This window comes from Phoca vitulina, unplaced genomic scaffold (assembly GCF_004348235.1).
Source record: "Phoca vitulina isolate PV1807 unplaced genomic scaffold, GSC_HSeal_1.0 scaffold7, whole genome shotgun sequence".
NCBI lineage: Eukaryota > Metazoa > Chordata > Mammalia > Carnivora > Phocidae > Phoca > Phoca vitulina.
In genome coordinates, this window is record NW_022589710.1 from 13205624 (window position 1) to 13227933 (window position 22310).

Consider the following 22310-nt stretch of genomic DNA (forward strand, 5'->3'; position numbering starts at 1 on the left):
AAGAAGTTTTGTTAAGGTCCATCGGAGTAGTGTACGAGTCAATTTGTTCTGAATTTTAGCCTAAGGAAGTAAAAAGTTGGGAATGGTGTTAAGTAAAAGCAGAATGCATTTTATTTTGTGTACCACCTGTTACTCTTTATGTTCTCAAATGTGCTTATAATGACATTATACCAGCGCTCTAGTTTTTATTTTATTATTAACATTCATTAAAAACAATTAATTTTAGACCATTATGTATAATTAGAATAACACAGTATTTTGTTTCATATTTTTCAGAGATTATTTTTCATGAAAATTTTCATAATTATGAACAGCATAGTTGATTTGTTATCTGTAACAGTCCACTTAGGGTTTACCAATGAGAGAATATAGGCATTGGCCTGGCAGTCCAGACGGGTACTAGAAGTTTCACTTGTAGCCTGTCAGTGTTATATATGAGTGATTTTGTTTCATTAGACACAATAGATATTGCCTGGTACATTTTGGGACTCATATTCAGAGTTTGATTAGAAAAAGCATTAATAACCAGGTGTGTAGAAATGATCACAGTATAAGCTATATGTTAATTTTTCTGTATAAGGTATGAAATCAAATTGATATATTGGTTATTATTATATTTTCTAGTAACTTTTTTAAAGTTAGGTTTTGGGGAAGTGGTTTTTGTTTTGTTTTTTGGCTCTGAGATATTCACTTACATGCCCAGGAGAGGGCAGCATTTTACTATATCAGGCTCCTAAAAGACTTAGCCCTGCTTAGACTGTCAATGTTTCTTGTAATTACTCCCAGTATATTTGTTGCTTGCTTATGAATTAACTTGCATTTATGGAACTAAATCATTTCAATCATTTAATTACACCTGAGGAGCTGAACTATAATTGCTTGCTTCCAACTAGGATCTGATATGGCTTGAGCAGTATTAATTTGGTGTTTACTTTTCTGAGTGCTAAAAGCATTAAAATGATTGTGCAATGGGATTACATTTTACTAATTGCTGGCATTCATTAGCTGGGTAAATGATGAGGAAGAGTGACTGTATATTGCAGAGGGATAAAATTATGGTTTTAAATAGTATATTACTAAGCACATTAAGGCCTGTAAGACATGTTTTAAAATACTCCAGAGGTTATTAAAGACTGTATTTTCTACATGTCTTGCTATATGAATCTCTTATTAAAAGACTGCAATTATTATTAACCTTTTTGGGCAATATGTAGGGAAATGGCTTCATTGACTGGGACATATTTCTTTGATATTAATAACTTCCTATATTTTCAGCTAATCCAAAAGTAAATGAGGAACTTAGAAAAAGATTGCCAACTCCAGATCAACATATTTAGAGAAAATTGGAAAAGGAGAAGCTTACTACAGCTTTATTTGAGGACTTTTTAAAAGAACGCGGAGTTCTAGCTGTGAGGTAAATCAAATTTTATTCTCCTTAAAAAGCATACCAAGAAAAAAAAAAAAACCCTTGCATAGGTTTTGTCATGTTTATTATGAAAACAAATGGAAGACAAATACCGATAATTCCATAAGTTAGTAATAGTCATTATGTTTTTTAAAAATTTGAATAGTATTTTAAAATTATTTTTACAAGTATAAAATGTTTTATATGAAAATACACATTGTAAATTCAAATCAATAAATTTGAAATTTTTGGTATTAAGTTTATGACATATAGAATATAAATTTTATTTTTCTTAAATTGTTGGAGTTAGAAAAAACTTAAGTTGAATAAAATAAATAGTTCTCTAACCTAAGGAACGAGAATGTCTAGAAGCTTAACCTGAACTGTATTTACTAAAATGTAAGTGTGAAAGAAAGAATCTTTCTCTGAGTAAAAAGATTTAATTTCACCTGTTGAAATACACAGTAGTCCCATTATAAATGTTTTAGAAAACCATTTATCCTGTAAATTCTCTGTTAAACAAAGGTAAGGTTTAGGTATGTTCTGATATATTGTTTTAAGTTTATTTATCTAGAGTTGGCTTTATTTTAGCTTCAAATCTTGGAGCAAAAACCAGAGACATTGCCAGAGCAAACAAGAACAGAAGTACAAATGGAGGACTGGTCAAAAGGTAAGGACTTTCAAGGTATTAATACCAAACCCCAGGTGTTGTGCTAGTTCAAGGCACTGAATGAAGTGTGTTTGTTCTAACCAATATATTAGAGGGAGGCAGACAAGCGCACACGCACACATACAAAGAAAGAGGCACACACAAAGAGACACAAAGAAAGACACACAGAGAAAGAGAAACACACAGAGGAAGAGATACTGAGAGAGAAGGGGAAACAGAGATGCAGGAAGAGAAAGAAACACACACACACACACAAAGTGATCGAGAGAGGAGATTGAGAGAATTACTGGGAGAGAGATGCATACAGAGGGCCACACTCAGAGAGAGAAACACAAACAAAGAGAGACACGGACACAGGGAGGAAGAAACGAAAGTCATAGAGGGAGGCACAGACACACATGTGGAAGCACACACACAGGGAAAGACACACACATGTGGATACACACACACTGGAGATGCACAGAGGAAGATAGCAGAGTAAAAGAACACAGTAGAAAGAGACAGAGAGAGACATACAGTGAGAGAGACAGGGAAAAACATACATATACACACACAGGAAAAAAGACACACAGTAAAAGAAGATAGATATACACAGAGAGAGACACACATATACGTGGAGAGAGACAGATGCACTCAGAGAAACAGACCAAGACACATTCGGATACAGAGACATATGTGGAGACAGGTGCACACCAAAAGATGCACTCAGAAAGAGACACCCACAGAGAGATGGAGTCAGAGGGGGCCAGAGGTAGAGCGACAGAGACACACAGAGATGTACAGAAGGAGACAGAGAAAGACACTCCCAGATAGAGACAGAGAGAGACATGAAGACAGAATCCCAGGCAAGAAGAGAGACAGAAAGAAGATGCACGGGCAAAGGGAGAGAACAGCCAGAGATGGAAACACAGTTTAAAAGACACAGACTGAGAGATGGCCTGAAAAGCAGAGGGAGGCAGTGGATAGATAGACAGACAGACAGACACACGTAGGTAAGCAGGGCAGGCAGGTAGGGCACTTCTGTCTCCCTATAGAGCAAGATACAGAGAGCCATAAAGAGAGAGGTTTAAAAAATGTTAGGTGGTTTTAATTTGAGATCTCTTATAGTAAAATGTTGCAAATTTGGAATCCCTAGGAAACTAATCATTCTGAATATAGTGTTGCGTATAATCGAAGGCTTAAATCTCTGTGTACCTTGTTTTTATTTCCTCTAAATTTTAGATTATTACCGAAATATTGCACACATCTCTCCCTTTTTTGATTTCCCCCTCCCCCAACAGGGTTCTTCTTCCACCATATATCAACCACACGGTTACCTTTCTCAAGGTTAAAGGCCATTTTGGGGTACTATTCTATCATCATTTTATTAAATAAGTTAATAGTTACACATTCTTTTGAATTACAGGAAGATGCTCTGCTTTCTGAGTATACTTTTTTTCCAATTTCTGCATTTGTTTTTGATTTCCATACTGTTATAAATTTTTTTTTGCAGTTTCTGCCTACCATTAGCAAGCTTTCTCTTCTAATTTGTGATTCTAGGCTGCTTGTTATGAGTTTAGAATACAGGTAACTGATTGAATTACATACAAAGTAATAGCAAGTAATATCTGAGTAAGGTAGTTTATAGGTATTTAATTCAAAGTTTATGGTTTTAGTGAATGGGCTTTATGACACTTAATTTCTGTCTGCTTTCTTTATATTCAAGTTTGTGCTGGTGTGAAGCTGGGAACTAATTTTTTGTAGCTGTTTTTATTCATTTATGCAAATAAACAAGCAACATTCTTCTTTTCAAGGGCTCAAAGCAGTTTTACTCAATTTATGTACAATAATAAGAAAAGAGGAAGTAAATAATGATGCCCCTGTTATTTATGTTCCCTATTCAGAGGTCACATTGCTGTGGAAGTCATGTTGTTCAAATTATAGACAAAAGGATATCTGCGGAACCAAAGGAATTATTTTTAATATATCTAAAGCTACAGGCTGTGGAGGAAATACTTCTCATAAGTATAGAATAACCAGGAAAGAAGTTAAGGAAGGGAGCTGCTGAAGCTCTAGGACACTTACAGAAAGGAAGGTTTTAGGGCTAAAGACATAGATGCATAAATAGTTTGCAGAAGGCAGACTGCAATAGACGTGACTGAAACATCATTAAGAAAATTTGCATTTTTAGAGACTTTTTTTTGTTTTACATCAGAAATAGGAATAAGACATTCCTTTATATAAAGGGCCTGTTAATGAAACATTATTGAGAAATAAAATTAAATAGGTAAATGTATCTTTTGAGTTTTGTGATATAATTGATATGTTTAAAATCTCACATGGTCATTGTCTTGACATCAAGGTTTGCAGGATTTATCTTAAAACACAAATTGCTTCAAAGCTCTGTCTTAAACTAATATTCATAGTCTGCTTGGGTAATTAGTTATTTTAATTAATATTATTTTACTTATTTTTTTAAAGAAATGGAGCTAACTAAAAACTTGTATTATACAGACAGGCCTTTGTGTCACCTTACACATTTTATTATAAGGAGTGCTAAAGTGGCTCTTCTTTTCCTAGCTTTATTGTAGAAACATTGCTGAAATATTTGAAGTCCGAGTTGATGAGGTATATAATGTGAACAGATATAACCATTTACTTTTTTTTTTGTTTTTGTCATTATTGACAGTTTAGAAAATGTAAAGCTGTGATTGGTAGGTAGGACGGGTGAGGGCATCTACAAAACGTGTCCAGGTTTCTTGAAGAGTTGTTTTTACTCTAAGTGGAGGACATTGGAAGTTGTTGGAAGCAATATGTGAGTGAATGAACATGTGTTGCCGAGTGAGCATTGGTAACATCTTCTGGTTTCTTAAGAAGTAAATGATGTTTTTTGCCCTTTTGTGAAAACTTTGTTTGTCAGGGTTTTTCTTGTTTCTGCTTTTTCAGAAAAAAGATATGAAATGTTATAATCAAAGGATGTATGTAAAGTTAGCCCCCCAGAGTGAGTTGTTATGTGATTGGTTGTTGAGCCCTTTTAAGCATTTACTTATTTATTTACTTAACTATGTAAGAAAAAAGGCATGAGGATCAGAAGTCTCTGTAATTTTTTGGAATAGTATGATAAATTTCGGGATATCTCTATTAAATTTTGGTGATTTTTATTAAACTAGCAGACACATGGTTTAGTTGTTTATTTATAGTGCACAACAGTGCACTGAAAATACATATTTATAAACAAACATGTCTGCCATAAGTATACATATCTACAATAATATAGGGAAAAATGACGTCCGGATGCCATTTAAATTTAGAATATGGTGAAACTTATTTAAATTTAGAACCTTTAGGGGTCAGTGTTCCCTAAGAAAGGTTAAAAAAGGTTACTGGGCCTACCCAAATTAAATATTAAGTCTAATGTATTTTAAATATTTCTTACCAAATGAAGGCAAGAAATGGTAAGAATCATATAGCTTGAAGAAGCTTCAGACAAAAACCTTTGAATTTTACGAGTGATTATGATATATGATTTTTAGGTTTACTATTTTAGGGAATTGTATTTAATATGTAGTTTATACATAGTTATTTTTACTTACATATATTATCTCAATTTAGATATGAATCGTGTGTTTTTAAACTATTTTCTTTTAAGCTTACAAAGCAAACATGATTCTAAATCTGTACTCATTTGAAACTTGAAATGAAAAACCACTGCTAGAAGTGCCTCGAGTCCTTTCATATTGTAGTTTACTGGAGGCTAGCAAATATTTTAAAAATCTTAACTTACTGAATTTAAGTAAAAAACAACTGTCTTCTTTACTTTAGAATTAGACTAACAATTATCTTTTATAACCATGATTCTGATGGTTTTTCTACTAAGCAAAATAAATAACTAAAACCCAGTGAAAGGTAACTCGTCAGCGATTTGTTAGTTTCTTATTGAGTCAGAATACTGTTTATTTTTGCTTGGCATTTGGAACCTGTGTGCCACCATCAGCCTCTTTTATTATTGGTTCATCTATCTTTCTGTCTTTTCACAAAGTATGTATTCTTTTTACCTTTTGTCCATCTGTTATTCTGTAATTGAATTACATCTAAAACTGTTGCATGGTTTGCAAGCATTTTATAAGGGGAGACATCTTTAGAAATGCTATAGAAAAACATCTACCATGCTTTTAAATGTCTGATCATTGTGACTAAAATATGAGTGTAGAATCTCACGTCATTTTCAAAAACTTTCTTTTTAAAGCAGAGAAGAAGGAAATGAATGGTGAGTTGCATAGAATGGCCATCCATTTCTACCAGCAAGATAGCTGGTAGAAAAAAAGAGATTCCTAGGCATTATGATTAGACACTGCTTGAAATTCAGCATTTTGAAATCTAGATAATTAATCATTCCCTGCTAAATTACAGGATTTGAATTATATTTAATAATTGGCTTTCTATTAAGTAATGATATATTTTCCTTAAAAAGTATTGCAATATGTTTTTGTTTGTTTCATAGCAGAAGGTGAATTTTACTGGAGAACCAGTGCATTTAATAATTTCAATACAATGTTAAAGTAGAAAGAACACAGGTTTTGGAGCTAGATAGACCTGGGTTTCAGGTTTTTAATCTTCCACTTACTACCTACCTGGCCTTGGGCACAAATTTCATAATTTTAAGCCTGAGTTGTCTTATGTATGGACTAGGGAGATAATTCCTTTAGGACTGTTTTGGAGATTAGGGATTGTGTATGTAAAGCCCACTATAACACCTGGAAAAGGAGATGAGTTTATATAATCTGTATTTCATGTACCAGAATAATAATTCTCACTAGTATGGTGGTGATAATGGTTTTTTACAGATGCTTTAAAAAAAAAAAAAAAAAAAAGGAAAGAAAAGATTGTTAACATATTTTACAGGACCTAAATAAATGGTGGTGGTGGTTGTCATTTCTTTTCTACCCAGCTGTGAAAGGTAGGTCTATAAAAGAGTTTCAGAACTATTAAGAAACAGAAACAACAGTATTTGAAATGGTTATTATTAGTTTTATAAAATATTCTTTTCAAATATAATGTTCACAATACCATTGGAAACTTGATTTTTTCAACGTAGCATAGCTTGTATTTGGTATGTTTATATTTGTTAGAATAGAATATAAAATCAATAATATTTATTTAGGGTAGAGTCTAATTTTGTATTGAAATCCCAATTGCAATAAAAATCTTCAGACGAGTGGCACCACACAATGTACCTTTCGTTTCCTTTTGGCAAGTGTGAATTTAAAAATGCATTTTTTATTTTCCATATGCCATATAAGGGTTAAAAAAGAACATGTCCTGGGTCTGATTAAATTTACTATTTATCTCTATAGGACCTAACTTAGTAGGGTGGTGGTAGCTTCTCACACATGGCCATCTAGAATATTTGGGAGAGTGGTTTTAGCACTACTGGCAGCTAGTCAACAAGGATTGATTCATTTACAGAGGAAATGCTAAGGCTACTCTTAAAAGAATGATAGAGGCTATACTCTTTCATAAAAAAATAAATTTCTCTTATTTTAAATAACTTTATTAAAATAAATGGGATTCTTTGTGTCTTTATTTTTAAGTTTGATATGAATGATTCCATTAACTACTGTTGGCCTCAGTTGCAGAATGGAATGAAAAATAAATTTACAAGGGCAACTTAAAGTTTTCTAACTGGTTATAAAGTTTATGAGCTGTGTTTTGAGATTCATTGTTTCTGATATGAATAATTCACATTTGTGAATTTATGCCATAAATTGTATTTTTCCCCTTTATTTTTTGGTAATTTTTAAATAGACTTTATTTTGTAGAGAAGTTTGAGGTTCACAACAAAATTGAGAGGAAAGTCCAGAGTTCCTACTATACCCCCTACTCCTTAACCCCCTCCCCCCCACAACACACACACACACACACACACACACACAACCTTTCCCACCATCAACATCCCCACCATAGTGGAACATTTGCTACAGTTGATGAACCTACCTATAAATTCTGAATAAGGGAAAAAGTTTGCGGGGTAATAGAAGTCTCACCTTCTTTTTTTGTTTTTATTCAAGTGTTTTAAATCAGTTCAGGCTATACTCTTCATGTGGCATTCTCACTACACCTTTGGTCCTTCATTTATAAAAATGATAATTATTAAGAAGAATAAGCACAACAAATGGTAAATTTCTTTTTTTTTAGTGTTTCATTCTCCCCCATTATTTCTGTACTATTGGTATGATCCTCTCTTTGTACAACTTGTGACTATTTCTTAGATTTAGGGAAATACAACTCTACTTTTATGTCTTAAGTTCTATCAAATTTATTTGTGGCCATGAAAATATGAATATGTTTTTTTGAAATAGAAAAAAATATCTGAATTTTTCAAAAATTTTAAATTCTCCATCCTTAAGATTCTGAGGTCTTTGATAAAAATCCTCATCGATTTCTGGTTATGGCCCTTTCATGCTAGAGCACTTCCTAGAACACATAGTTACAACACAGATCTTAATACAGTATTATTGAATCTTTAATTTTTTTTAGAAATTAGGATTTCATCTTATCATATTTAAGATAACCATTTTGGTCTCCATAGTGGCTGTATTTTTTACCTTTAGTGTGATTATTATAAAGCCCTGAGTGTGCATTGGCATTTTGTTGATTTTGGAGATCTGAATCAATATACATTGGTGTATAGACTGAAATTATGGCCATTTACACAGTTGGTCCAGGTTAACTGTTTGTAGAGTAGCACTGATGTGACTCCATTTACTCACTAGGTTTGGTTATCAATAAATCTGGTAATTGAATAAAAAATTGGGGGGTCACTAAATACTCCAACTGTGTGTGTGTGTGTGTGTGTGTGTGTGTGTATGTGTGTGTACAAAACAACCTAACATCTAGGACATTATTATCTTTTGGGGAGTAGTTTCAGATGCAGTTTTTCTTTTGTTTTTGCCTTTTGTGTTTTTTGTTTTTTCTTGGTGAATATGAAAAAGCAAACAACAAATCAGGCTACAAAATTTTGAAATTTCATAGTCTAAATGACTAAATTAAAAATATTCTAATTTATAGCTTTGGAGTAAATTCAGTAATTCTTTACCAAAGAATAAAATTGTGCTGATAGATGTAAATTAAAAGTAATTATTTTTAAAAATCCTATTTAACTTTCATTTTTAATTTTTGAGAGAGTCTAGTCTTCACCTGTGGAAACTTTTTGGTACTTTAAAATCAGCATTCTGCTAGTGGGTGAAAGTTAAAAGTGATCAGTTCATGTTGATAAAATTATACTTGTTGAATAGATACTGAATATATTAGTTTTTGCTAATTAAGTTTTTTTTAATTAAAATTAAATTCTCTTTTTTAATGCAGTTTCACTGGCTGTACCTAGGGTAATTTGACATAAGCCAAAACATAGTAATGTTTATTGATTTTGAACAATTTTAGTATAGAAATATAATCAAAATTAAGCACATGCACGTTATTAGAGCTTGGAGTTGAGGCCTCTGGCTGGCTGAGGAACTGGCAAGTATAGGCAGGTAGTGTGCTACATGAGGGGCAAGTCTTTCACTAACACCACAAGGGTCTCTGGCCCAATGAGTAGAGTTTGATAGTAATTCTTGCTACAAGTATAAAAAAATATATAAATAATAAAAAAGAAAAAATTAAGCACGGTATACCCTTATTTCTTTCTTTAGTATCTTTTTTATTTCTCCCCCCATTCAGAACTTTCAGGTTAATGTTGATCAGATTAGGATAGGTGGGGTTTATTTAGCATTAGTTTTCTTGAACCAACAACATGTATTAGGGGAAATATGGTAGGAAATATAGAACAAATACTGTAATCTTTAAGGATTCAGGCTTGTGTATAAGCATTTGGAATATGGAGTGTAGAGTATTCTGGATTCTTTCCACAGATTAAGTGTAAAGAATTTATAATTGGAAAGAATTCCTATTTTAAGATTAGATGTTTTTGAATTTTTGTTAAAAAATCAGATGTTGCAAATTTGGAGTCACTGAAGCCTTTTACACAATCGTTTTTAAGCATTTAAAGTTAATGATTTCAGTTTGGCAAATCTGATTGTTTCCTTTTAGAAATCTTCAGTGCCCATGTATTATAGTCAACCAGTATAGAGTTTAAGACCAGGACAAGGCTGCATTAATCCAGGTAAGAAGACCAAAGACAAAACAAAAATTTTCATTAAAAAGCCAATACTTGATCTCCTGAGGATGCACTAGAGACTTCCTCTGCATTTTTAACAGGCTATTTGCTCTCTAAGATGTACTGTATTGGTCTTTTATTACCTTTTTTTTTTTTTTTTAAGTCTCTTCCCCTTCCCCAAGTCATTTGAAATGAAAACATTAAAAAATTTTTTTTACTTTTCTCAGACTTTTTTTTTTTTTTTGCCTCAGGTATTTAGTGCTTTTTTTAAAAAGTTACCAATGTTAACTCTACTATGGGGCTGATGATACAATAGTATAACTGACGAACGAGGCACTAGTGTAGTAGTCATGGTTGATTGATGAAATGGGAGTCCCCTACCTTTTCCTTTTATGCTTGTGTGTGTGTGTTTTTTTTTTTTTTTTTGGGAGAAACAAATGAATAAAATACACATCATTTGCATAGAAAGTTATGTAATGATGCCATATAGAGTATAATGATTTCCTAAAACCTTGTATTTAAAGCAACCTGAATTACAATGAGAGATAAACAGAATATTTACCCATCCCTTATGAGCTGCTGCTGATATGTAAATTTATTCTTCTACTTTGCACAAATATACTTTTGAGCTACTGCTTAAACACTTTGAGGTCCTTAGTCAAACAGTTTTAATGATGCCTCCAATATTATGAAAGTGTGACATTTGATGAATGTCTCATATAGTTTTGATATCTGGGCACATGTCAACAAAAAAAATTGAACATTGGTTTGTCATGCAACACCTAGATAATTTGTAATTTTACTGTTTATATCCATCTTGACATTTTTTATCTGCCAAAGGCAGGTTTCATTTGGAATCTTAATCTGAGATTTATTTGGTGGATCTGGAAATCATAGCTAGGGTTCCCACAGGAAATGGTCCATCTACCAACAGATTAAATGGCAGTCCTGCAGTTGTTAGGGGAGCTCTGCATTTAACACACATGCATACTCATTCAGTCAGCACTGTGGAGAAAAATTAAAGTAGTAACCCAGGTTTAGGAACAATGTAGCTAAAAAGTCCCATATTTGCTGAATGACAAAGGGTTATATAGCAGCATTTCATTTTATTATTCGTGCTTGAATTTCTTGTTTGCTCTGTTGAGTCTGCTGACGAATACTAATAAATGCCTGCAACAATCCAGACGAGAGATGCCTGGCAACAAAGCTATGCGGTGGACCTCCCTGATCTTCTCCAGTTCACAACCTGACCTTTTGAAAAATTGGCTGGGCTAAGCTGCAGAATTTGGGTGTAATGGTTATTGTTAACTCCAGCTTTAGGATTTATTAATTTGTGTGATCAAGACTTACCTATACTTCAAAGTTTCAAAAGACCAAACACAATCATCCATCCATTAGAACTAACATTGTGTTTCAGTGATTTCCACTTAGTGTCTGACTGGTGATTCTTCTATTTTGTTTTTCAAATCTAAAAATGCTCTTAAATAAAATGAAAGGCACAAATGAAGAAAATCTGCTTTTTTCTCTTTATATTTGTTATTAGAAAAGTTAGCGTCCATAAGTGATTTATGAAATTGTTGAATTCGTGGACAATCGGTATGTGTTCATACTTAACAAACAAAAAATAGATAATTATGAAACCTGTTTTACTTGCAGTTGTGGAAATTTAAGACTTAACCTAGTTCGTTCATATTTTTAATTACTTTATATAAATTATTTTTACAACACAAATTGAGAAAGGCTGAAAAGGTTAGAAATGTATAGTAGGTAGCCAAATAATTCATATCATTGAGGCAAAAAGGAATAAAGACCGCTCATGTTAGTTAATAAAATTTTAGGACAGTTTTCACAATTATTTCAACCTAGATAATATTTGTAATGGTTTAAATAGGATGATACAAGTTTTACACAGCTTTATGTGATATGCTCATAAGTTAATTAGGTAGCCTAAGCTTTAGGAGATTACACTATTATACTGTGTTCATGGTCTTCATACAGTGAAGGATGTTAAAATTTAGACTCTGAAACATAATAGAACTTAGTTCTTACACAGAAATATGATCTCTTCCCCAGTGGAAGGAATATTGATGTGCTCCTGACTATTCAAACTTGATAAAACAAACACTTTTTAAAATCTGGTGTAGTACCACCACTTAAAATAGCTTTTTCATAATCAAATAACAAAATTCCAGTAAAATAATTTTCATGTCTAGCCAGTGGATAATTTGAAATATGATATGCTAAGTCATCAGTTGTCTTAATCACGGATGAAATAACCTCACCACTTCTTTTTGATATGTTATTCTAAATATGCAACCACGTATAGGAATGTAAAAGATGTAGTTTATTTTGAATGTTGAACCTTCATGTGCAAATGAATAAATTATGTGATATTGGCAGGTTTCGTGATTTTCCAACTTTATAAACTTTTATAAAATCTTACTTCAATATCTGATAGCTATATTCTGCCTCTGCCCCCAATATATTTTTGACTTCTCATTATATACATTACACCTTTAATAGAACTACACAAGATGTTGTATCTGTGTGTGGCTGTGAGCACTTGAAATGTGGGCAAATATGTATGTAAACCAATGAAAATGAAAGTTACAGTTCTTCCTTTCTTCTTCTTATTGCTGTTCAAGCCAAAATATATTAAAAACTGAGAGAGTGTACAGTATCCAAGTGACAAGTTTGCATTTTTAAGTTACCTAATTTCTTGTGACTCCCAAATTAGAATCTCTGAAGGGTAAGTGCCTGTGCACTACTAACTATAGTCCTGATTATATCTAATATTGTGCCAATAGAGTGAATGCTTAAATTATGTTGTAGAAATTATGTTGTAGAAACTATAGTCCTGATTATATCTAATATTGTGCCAATAGAGTGAATGCTTAAATTATGTTGTATTTAAATTTCTTATTTTCTTGCTATGGGATTGAATCTACAGAAATATACTATTAAATTTTCTTTCTGTGCAATGAATTTTCTTTCAGGATCTTTTCCTAGTGTCAGGATTTCTAAATTCCGAAGTTCTGATATGTGCTTTATTAAACCATTACACGTTAACTACAAGTTTTAACCTCATTAAATATTTTCTCTTTATTGTATGTTTCTCATTGAATGAGCTAGCATTATATTTATTTTTATATTCATGTCTTTGGATATTTTAATAAGAAATTTTAAGTTATATTTTATTGATTGTTTTTATATTTTAATTTAAAAATCTTTTGCTTTAAAAAAAAAAAAGAAACTTTTGCTTTTAGCCAAGCAGAATTTTGCAGATAATAATAGCTAACATTTATTGAGTGTGTACTCTTTGCTAACACTTTTCCAAGAAATTATATAATTTAAATAATTTAATCCTCATAACAATCTTTTGAGATAGGTGCTGTTATTATGTACTTTTATTGGTTGGGAAATTAATGAGGTTAAGTAATTTGCTAAAGGTCATACAGCCATGTGGTGGAGCCAGAATTCAAACCCTGCTGTTTGTCTTTAGCCCACGCACTGTGGTTTTGCTTGGAAGATCTAAATACACCAGTGTTCTACTTGGAAGGTCTCAACTTTTCTCTTGTACACACTCATAGTAGGTGAGACCACTCTGTGATATGGCACAAGTTTCTGATGTCTTTTTCTTTTATGTTTAGCAGGGGGTGGGGAAGCCCATGTATGCATCTATGTGGAAAACTAACCCTTCCCCACATAAAAAAGGAAACAGCATTATTTAGTAAAGGAAATAAATAGTATTTGTACACACACACAGATAACCTACATTTAACTTACTTAAGGAATCAGTAGAAATTATTTGGGGCCACTAACTGATAACTGTTGTTCTGATTATATTGAAACTAATGTTTACTTAGAGAAATCCTTAATCATTGAAAAAAGACATCTTTTGTTTAAAATATGGGACTACTGTAGTAATTACATCATCACATCAAGTTTACAGTCTTATTTAGTGGCAATAAATGTCATATCATTTTGATGTTGTTACATAATGTGGTAACAGACAATATACAAAAGAAAGAAGCGATAAACATGAGATTTTTGTTCTTTTTATATTTATAAAATCACATGCTATAATATAAGTAATCATCTTTCCCCTCCAAAAAAAGAGTTTAAAGAAGTGGTGACCAATTGTGTGAGTAAGCATCAGAGAGCACATTAACAAAATTGCCTCCTTTATTGTTCATCTTAGATATAAATGCCCAGAAGTAGCACCTGCATCTGAAGGTGCAAGGGATCCATTTATTTGAATGTACTTGCCTACAGTATTTCTGTTGCCCTTTTTCTTTTCTGCCCCTGAGCTCTCAGGTAGTTGGCATGTTGCTATTCTGAGTAACCCTGGGAGGATCCCTGGAGACAATTCTAGCTCTACCACTCTGAAGAAACAGCTCTGTAAACAGTATTGACCCCCCCAGGGGACCATCAAATCCGTTTACACAGATACCAGTTGTCACAAACTATTTACAAAGCCAGACAGAACAGAATTTCCCAGCCTTTAAGAATCCCTATTTGATTCTAGCCACCTCCTCACTTGTGTGTAGTAGTTGGGAAATAACAGTTATTTTTGGCCATGAGTCATGATTTGTTGAATAGCATCAGTTTAACTGAGTGTATTATATATTAACTAATGTACAATTGTCTGGAGAATTGAACTCAAAGGGGATCCTAGAGCTTTCCTTCCTAGGGTAGGAAATGGCATAATATTGTTAATTTTCTAGGCTAAGGAACTGAGAATTTAATAGCAATGCTAGTATTGAGATAGTTGACAATACTGATACCTCCAGAAGTAAAGAGAATTTGTTAGATCATGAAAATGGTCCATTGGAAACAGCACAAAAGTCACTAAAGTGACACAGGGTCTTCAAACATATGTTGGGGATGGCTGAGGCACATGTATTAAGATTCCCCCCAAATCTTTACAAAGTCCACCCATTTTGCCTAGATGAATAAACTATCTCTAGCAATAGCAATTTGAAGACTATCTAGTAGTAATCCTCTATAACATCATTTTCAAATGGCCATAGGATAAGCTTGTACGGTAGCGATAGCACAAGGTATTAATAGAAAAAATTGGGAAATATATTTGGTTTGAAGTAGTCAAATTCTCATGTCTAGTAATACAGTGTGCTCACAGAAGAGCAAATAAAGTAAATAAAGGAATTGATAGTAGTCATAAAAATTCCCTGTCGTTTAACTCTTAGGAAAGATAGACATTGGGGAGGGTATGTGCTATGGTGAGCGCTGTGAATTGTGTAAGACTGTTGAATCACAGACCTGTATGTCTGAAATAAATAATACATTATATTAAAAAAAAAAAAAGAAGATAGCAGGAAGGGAAAAATGAAGGGGGGGGAAATCGGAGGGGGAGACGAACCATGAGAGACTATGGACTCTGAGAAACAAACTGAGAGTTCTAGAGGGGAGGGGGGTGGGGGGATGGGTTAGCCTGGTGATGGGTATTAAAGAGGGCACGTACTGCATGGAGCACTGGGTGTTATACGCAAACAATGAATCATGGAGCACTACATCAAAAACTAATGATGTAATGTATGGTGATTAACGTAACAATAAAAAAAGAAAGACTTCAGAGTCTTATGAAGTATGAAGAGATTGATAATTGACTCTCTAAGTCCATATGGAGAAATATGTTTAAATAGTATTCTGTTCATCATAATGATGGAACAGTTAACAAGGACATTGATTAAACACTGAGGCAGATTACTAAAGAAGGTTATGGAGTTTCCATTTTAAACCATGTGAAAGAGAGGAATTAATAGAATAATTTTAAAGTTTCATCTGCCTAGAGATAAGAGTTTGAATCAGACGTGAATGTTTTTTCTTTTAAACAGTTATCTCTCTAATTGAGTAGTGTGCAAAACAGACCTATAACTTCTCTTTTTGTTGTGTTGTATTGCCTTATAAACTTAAATTTCCTTATGCAATGCCTTTTCAGGTGATGGGGCAATCCAAACAGCTCAACTGAAGCTTTTAGTAGCTTCACCCCATTATCACTTCATAATGGTCTTTTTTTTTTTTTTTTAAGATTTTATTTATTTATTTGACAGAGAGAGATACAGCGAGAGAGGGAACACAAGCAGGGGGAGTGGGAGAGGGAGAAGCAGGCGTCCCGCAGAGCAGGGAGCCCGATGTGGGGCTCGATCCCAACATCCTGGGATCATGACCTGAGCCACAGGCAGATGCTTAATGACTGAGGCACCGAGGTGCCCCCATAATGGTCTACCTTCTGGGCTGGAGAGTTTAGGGAAAATAACCGACGACTGAGTTAGAGTCACTAAGTGCTATCATCTTCTCTTGGTTGGAGACAGTACTAACTCAGAAACTGAAATTAAGTCAGGCTTTGAAAAGAGTAAAGAAAACTTGGCAAAATGCAATATGACAGAGCTGTATCATCTTAAAATTTGACTTGAAAAGTCAAAGTACATCATGCCTGTAAGTTACTCTCAAATGTTACGAAAAAAATTACACGTGTAGATAGGCAGGTAGGTAGGTAGATTTGGAGAGAATGAATAATAAAGCAAATGCGGTAAAATGTTAACATCTGGAGAATCTGGGTGCCTTCACCCAGTATATAGGAATTCTTTGTACTGTTTTTGCAACTTTTTTATAAAGCTGAAATTATTTCAAAGTAAAAGGATAAAAAGAAATGACTTACCTACAATCAGTTCCTGTCAGCTCTTTCACCTGTCTCTGTCTTCAGCATGTTCATGCAGTCAGTGAAGTCTTGATTCTCATTTCTCCTTTCTTTTCTTACCATTTTTCTGAATAATTTCCATGTCTTAATAGTGACACTTTTAGTACCCTAATTCCTTGATTTTTTCCTCTCCAAGTACCTTCACCATCAGTCTGTTTCATTAACCCATTCCCAGATGAACCACATCTTGGACTTTGTCCTACATATTACTCATTTTAGAAATTTTTACTCCCTTACTATAACATCTTGTCAATTCAAGAAAGACATACAAGAAATGTCTGTGTTTTTCCAAAAGTTATTCCTTCTCTGTACCCATGTGTGTTTTTTCCTGTTTTTTATTCTTACAGTCTGTCAACTTTTTCTTTACATCATCTAACTCGAACCCTTTAGTAACTGATTGCTTTGCACATCCCTACTTGTCTTTTATTGGAACAAATGCTTGTGAAATCTCCCCAGAGTCTTCTAGTTGAGCATCAGTATGTCTAGCATGTTTTTTATTTGGTCTCTATAGTCCTAATATAGTCCTTTTACATTGTATTCAAATCATTAGACCAGTTTGCCTTCCTCACTGTACTATAGAGTCCTTGAAGGGAGAGTCTGTTTCCCACTTGTCTTTGTTTTCCCCAGTACTTTCATACAGCATATCACATTGGAGGTTTTCCATGGATTATTATATTAATGAATAAATAAATTAAAGGGCTCAAACTCTCTATACAGAAGTTGAATTCAGATATAGGATAATGCAACATGGCAGAGTAGAAAAGCATTGAGAGAGGATTTAAGCAACATTTACTACAATAGTTGGTCAAAAACATAGACGAAAGGAAAATATTATAAATCAGCCTTGTTACCCTAAAGTAAAATTAAATTCTCCATAGAAGAGTATGGATAGTCTGATTTGCAGAGGAGGCTCCAAATGTTTGGTAAGCAGTTATAGTTGGGAATCTAAAAGCTCTTAGTACAGAGCAAGATTAGAAACATCTAGAATTAATCAGAGCCAAGTCACACAGTATGGGGTTCTTCAACAATATTAAACATTTAGAATTCAAATTCAGAAGTACATTAGGACTAGCTGAGTTTATTTTAATAATACTATAAGGTATTATAATTACTATAATCCAGGAGGGATCCACAAAGAATCCTTTTATTGGGAAAGGCACACATCTGCTCTGAGTTTGGTGAAGATAGGGCAGTCCCTGGTGAAAAGGTGCTGATTTACCAAGAGTTCAGCAGATCATAAAATTTGGCATTTGGTAAGCTGAAGTAAGGAAGGGAGCTATAAATAAAGTAAGCAGATAGCAAGTATAGATACCAGGGATGGAGTAAAGCAAACACTAGGAGGTTAGAAATAAAAAACTGAGAGGAGAAAGATGCTGAACTAGACCCAGAAATACGGAGGTAAAAATATGGAACAAGTTGTACATAGTGATAAGATAATGGTAATATAGATAATGATGTACATAATGTACAAAACAGATCAAAGAGTCAAGACTTAAGATTCTGAAGCAGTTGGTATTGTGTTTTCATGGAGTACTGGGGACTTTTTATAGCTGCAAGTGCTCCATGGTTCATCTTTTTACCTTTTGGGGAATCTTTGCACCTCATAAACTGGAGAATAGTATAGGCCCTAATAGTAACTTTCTGATACATTCCTGGGGACAAATTTTGTTATTTTGATATTGCTTTCAGTAACTACTTATAATTCTCTTTCATTTCAGTTATGGTTGATCCTTGAACAATCTGTTGGTTAGGGGCATCAACCCCATGTGGTCAAAAATTCACATATAGGGCACCTGGGTGACTCAGTCAGTTAAGTGTCTGCCTTCGGCTCAGGTCATGATCTCAGGGTCCTGGGATCAAGTCCCTCATCGGACTCCCTGCTTCTCCCTCTCCCTTTGCCACTTGTGCTCATTCTCTCTCTCTCTCAAAAATAAATAAATAAAATCTTAAAAAAAAAAATTCACATGTAATGGTTGACTCCCCTAAAACGTAACTACTTAATAGCCTACTGTTGACCAGAAGTCTTACCAATAATATAGTCAATTAACAAATATTTTGCATGTTATATGTATTATATACTGCATTCTTACAGTAAAGTAAGCTAGAGAAAGAAAATGTTACTAAGAAAATCATAAGAGAAAATACATTTACAATACTCTACTGTACTTATTGAAAAAAATTCATGGATAAGTGGAACTGTGCTGTTCAGAGCCATGTGTTCAAGGGTCAACTGTACTTTTAAAGTTACATGGTAGTGTTAGAAAGCATAGTTTATTGACGATATAGTGGTATTCTTTAATGTCCATTTATAAAATTCCCTAATTTAGATTTTGGGGGTTCCATTCTACTAATACCAGCCTCTTCTAGAAAAGTAGCATGATGAACTTCTGAAGCAAACGATGTAAGCATTTTGAAATGTCAAAACCAACAAATAATCTTCAGATACCTAGAATTGTTAGTTTAGATCAAAACAATATAATGTTGAAATTTCATAGATAGCTTACAGTATATAATTATGATAGCACACTCTCCCTATTTGTTTCCTCAAAGTGAAATTGAGGGGAATTTACTAAAAACAAGTAGTTTCTGATTTAGCTTCAGGCACCAACAAGATAATGTCCAGGACTTGGAGTTTATAACTGGTCACACCTAATTTCAGCATATCTACAAGCAAAGAATTTCTCCTTAAGGAATGAATACTTTGTGAAAGATAGCTTATTTATAAGTGCCCCTATTTTGTTTTTATTCTGAAACTACTGTCCTCTGCTTTTCTGCTTAAAAGGATTTTAAGTTTGACCGGTTGGAAAAACATCGTCAACAAACAGGTGAGATTCACCTGCTTTTTAAAGTTTAAGCATTATTGATGCTGGAAATAATAAAGTATTTGTTACAATCAGTATTTGTGCCTATTGGTCTGATTTACTGGTAAAAGAGTTTGTTTTGGGGTGCCTGGGTGGCTCAGTCGTTAAGCGTCTGCCTTCGGCTCAGGTCATGATCTCAGGGTCCTGGGATCGAGCCCCACATCGGGCTCCCTGCTCCGCGGGAAGCCTGCTTCTCCCTCTCCCACTCCCCCTGCTTGTGTTCCCTCTCTTGCTGTGTCTCTCTCCGTCAAATAAATAAAATATTAAAAAAAAAAAAAGAGTTTGTTTTATGTACTTGTGTGTGTGTGTCATTTTCTTCCAAAAATTTCACTATATCATCAGATATACTATTCCTTTGAAATAGCTATTATTTACTAGTTACAGCTTAAAATAACAGCTTATGAGATAGCCAGGCTTTACAAAATAGATTTTCTAATGTATAATGTATATCTGATAAAAACGGAGGTTAAAAATAATGCTTATATTGTGTTAATTTTAAAATTATGATAATGGTGATAAAAATAATAGCTAACATTTATTGATGTGCCAAACACTAAGCCAAGTAGTTTGCATGTATTAACCCAGTCAATCCTCAAAATAACTCAAGTAAAAATGCTATTATGTTCTCCTTTTACAAACAAGAAACTTAGTCTTGAATGGGTAAGTAACTTGACCAAAGTTATGCACTTGGCAAAGCTGGCATTCTGACCCAGGCAGTCTGATACCAGAGTTGCATGCACAGTATCACTTCCCTATAATCATTAACTTATTGCGTCCTATTTTTTGAAATCTGGAAAAGAAATCTAGAAAATAAGGCCCCTACATCAGTGTTTCTCAGCTTTGATTGTATGCTGGAGCTATTTGGATGCTCCAACAGAGTTTGATTTAATTAGTATAAGATGTGTTCTGGGCTAAGGATTTCCAGAAACGCCTCAGGTTATTTCAACCTGCAGTCAAGGTTGTAAACCATTGCCCTAAATACTTACCAGAAGTGAAAAACTATACTGTACATGCTTAGCTGATTACAATAGGAGTAAGACTAGTAAGTACATGTTTAAAGCTATGACAGCACCTATTTCCACAAAAATATTCATTTGAATGATTTAATATGTGGCTATTGTATTTCACGTATTTGTTTTTGCTTTGTTTTAAATACAGAGATAGCCCATAGTTATCTTGAACAAGAGACTACAGGGAGAAATAAAAGTACAGAGCCAGATGAACAGCCAACTGTGAATTCTAAGGAAGGCATGCAGCAGAAATCCAATGAATTAGTTAATGAAGCCACCCATGAGGACACAGAACTGCCAGGGCAGAGATCAAGGAATTTTCCTTATCCAGGTGATGAGACAGCTGACTGTACTACTAAAAAATCCAAGTGAGTGCTGCCAGCCCTAAATTTAGAAAACAAGATTGGGAGAACTCTCTCTTCTTCCCTTCCTCCTTCCTCCATTCATCCCTCCCTTTCTTTTTGGCTTGGGCTAAATTGGACATATAAACTTACTGGAATTTGGGCAATCTACCAGAGTTTTCTACTGTTTTCTTTACATTGGCGTAATGTGTGTAGATTGCTAAGTGAAAAAGCACAAGGTGAGTTTAAATGAAGGCAAAGTTGAATATTATTTTCTGTGTCCTTATTATTTTCTGTGTCCTTTCATTTTGGACAAGAATTTTGTCCAAATATGGACAAATACGGATCTGGAAATAACTGTTACGGTGATATAAATGGGAAATTAATCATCAGAGCCCAAAACTGGCATCTCTAGGACAAAATAAGCCCAAAGATGTGTTTTGGGTTTTGTTAGCATGCTTTTTTGTTTAAATGAATTTGAATGCTTCTAGAAAAGGCCTTGTACTCTCTCCCATTTGTCTTCCTTATTATTTTCCATTCTGCAGCTTTTAACATTCACCTTACCTACTTATCCCAGGAAGAGATTTGATTTTGTGACACCTGTGACTTTTACCTCTATGGGATTAAAGTACTTTGATAGTTAGTCATATATTTTGAAAATACTCCAGAATTACAAAAATTTCAATTACTATATATTCAATCCAAACAGAATCTTATTTAATATAGTATATTTTAACAGTTTTGCCTAAGAACAGCTAAATAAGTAAAATAATTATTTAAAAATTATTCAGTAGATATATTAATGAACATTAAACATAATGTAGTAGATATATATTAATGTGTTCCTACTTTTTGGCAAACAGTTACATCATTACTAAAGTGCAGATTTGGGATATACTTTTGGGGAATAGGAGTAGGGATGAATGAAGAAGTGATAAACATTTTATAACCACATGGACAAATAAATAGTAGAGATTGGGCTAAAGCTACAGTATGAAATATCTAATATCATTGCAAAAGAAGAAATACATGGTAGGTAGAGCTGCACTGACTGTCCCAGACCTCACTGCTTAACTTCTTAGAAACTCTAAGATTTACCTATGTTTACAACTTTAATGTAATGCCTTCAAAAAATGGTCCATCTCTTTTCCCTTCCCTTCTTTATACT

The 22310-nt window shown here is 33.6% G+C and overlaps 1 protein-coding gene and 1 non-coding gene across 6 annotated transcripts in view; both read left to right on the top strand.

Moving 5' to 3' along the window:
- Positions 1 to 22310, top strand: part of MIPOL1 (mirror-image polydactyly 1) — a 317013-nt gene that overhangs the window by 49762 nt on the left and 244941 nt on the right. For all 5 annotated transcript variants that reach the window (XR_004299527.1, XM_032404975.1, XM_032404973.1 and 2 more), the window contains exons 2-4: positions 1276 to 1414; positions 1997 to 2075; positions 20950 to 21169. Coding sequence is in view for 4 of the 5 variants with exons in the window: in XM_032404975.1 (XP_032260866.1) it covers positions 2057 to 2075; positions 20950 to 21169 (239 nt within the window). In the remaining variant the exon portion in view is untranslated. The remainder of the gene's footprint in view (positions 1 to 1275; positions 1415 to 1996; positions 2076 to 20949; positions 21170 to 22310) is intronic.
- Positions 9521 to 9678, top strand: LOC116633371. The gene has a single exon (XR_004299659.1). It is a non-coding gene; the product is annotated as a small nucleolar RNA SNORA62/SNORA6 family (small nucleolar RNA).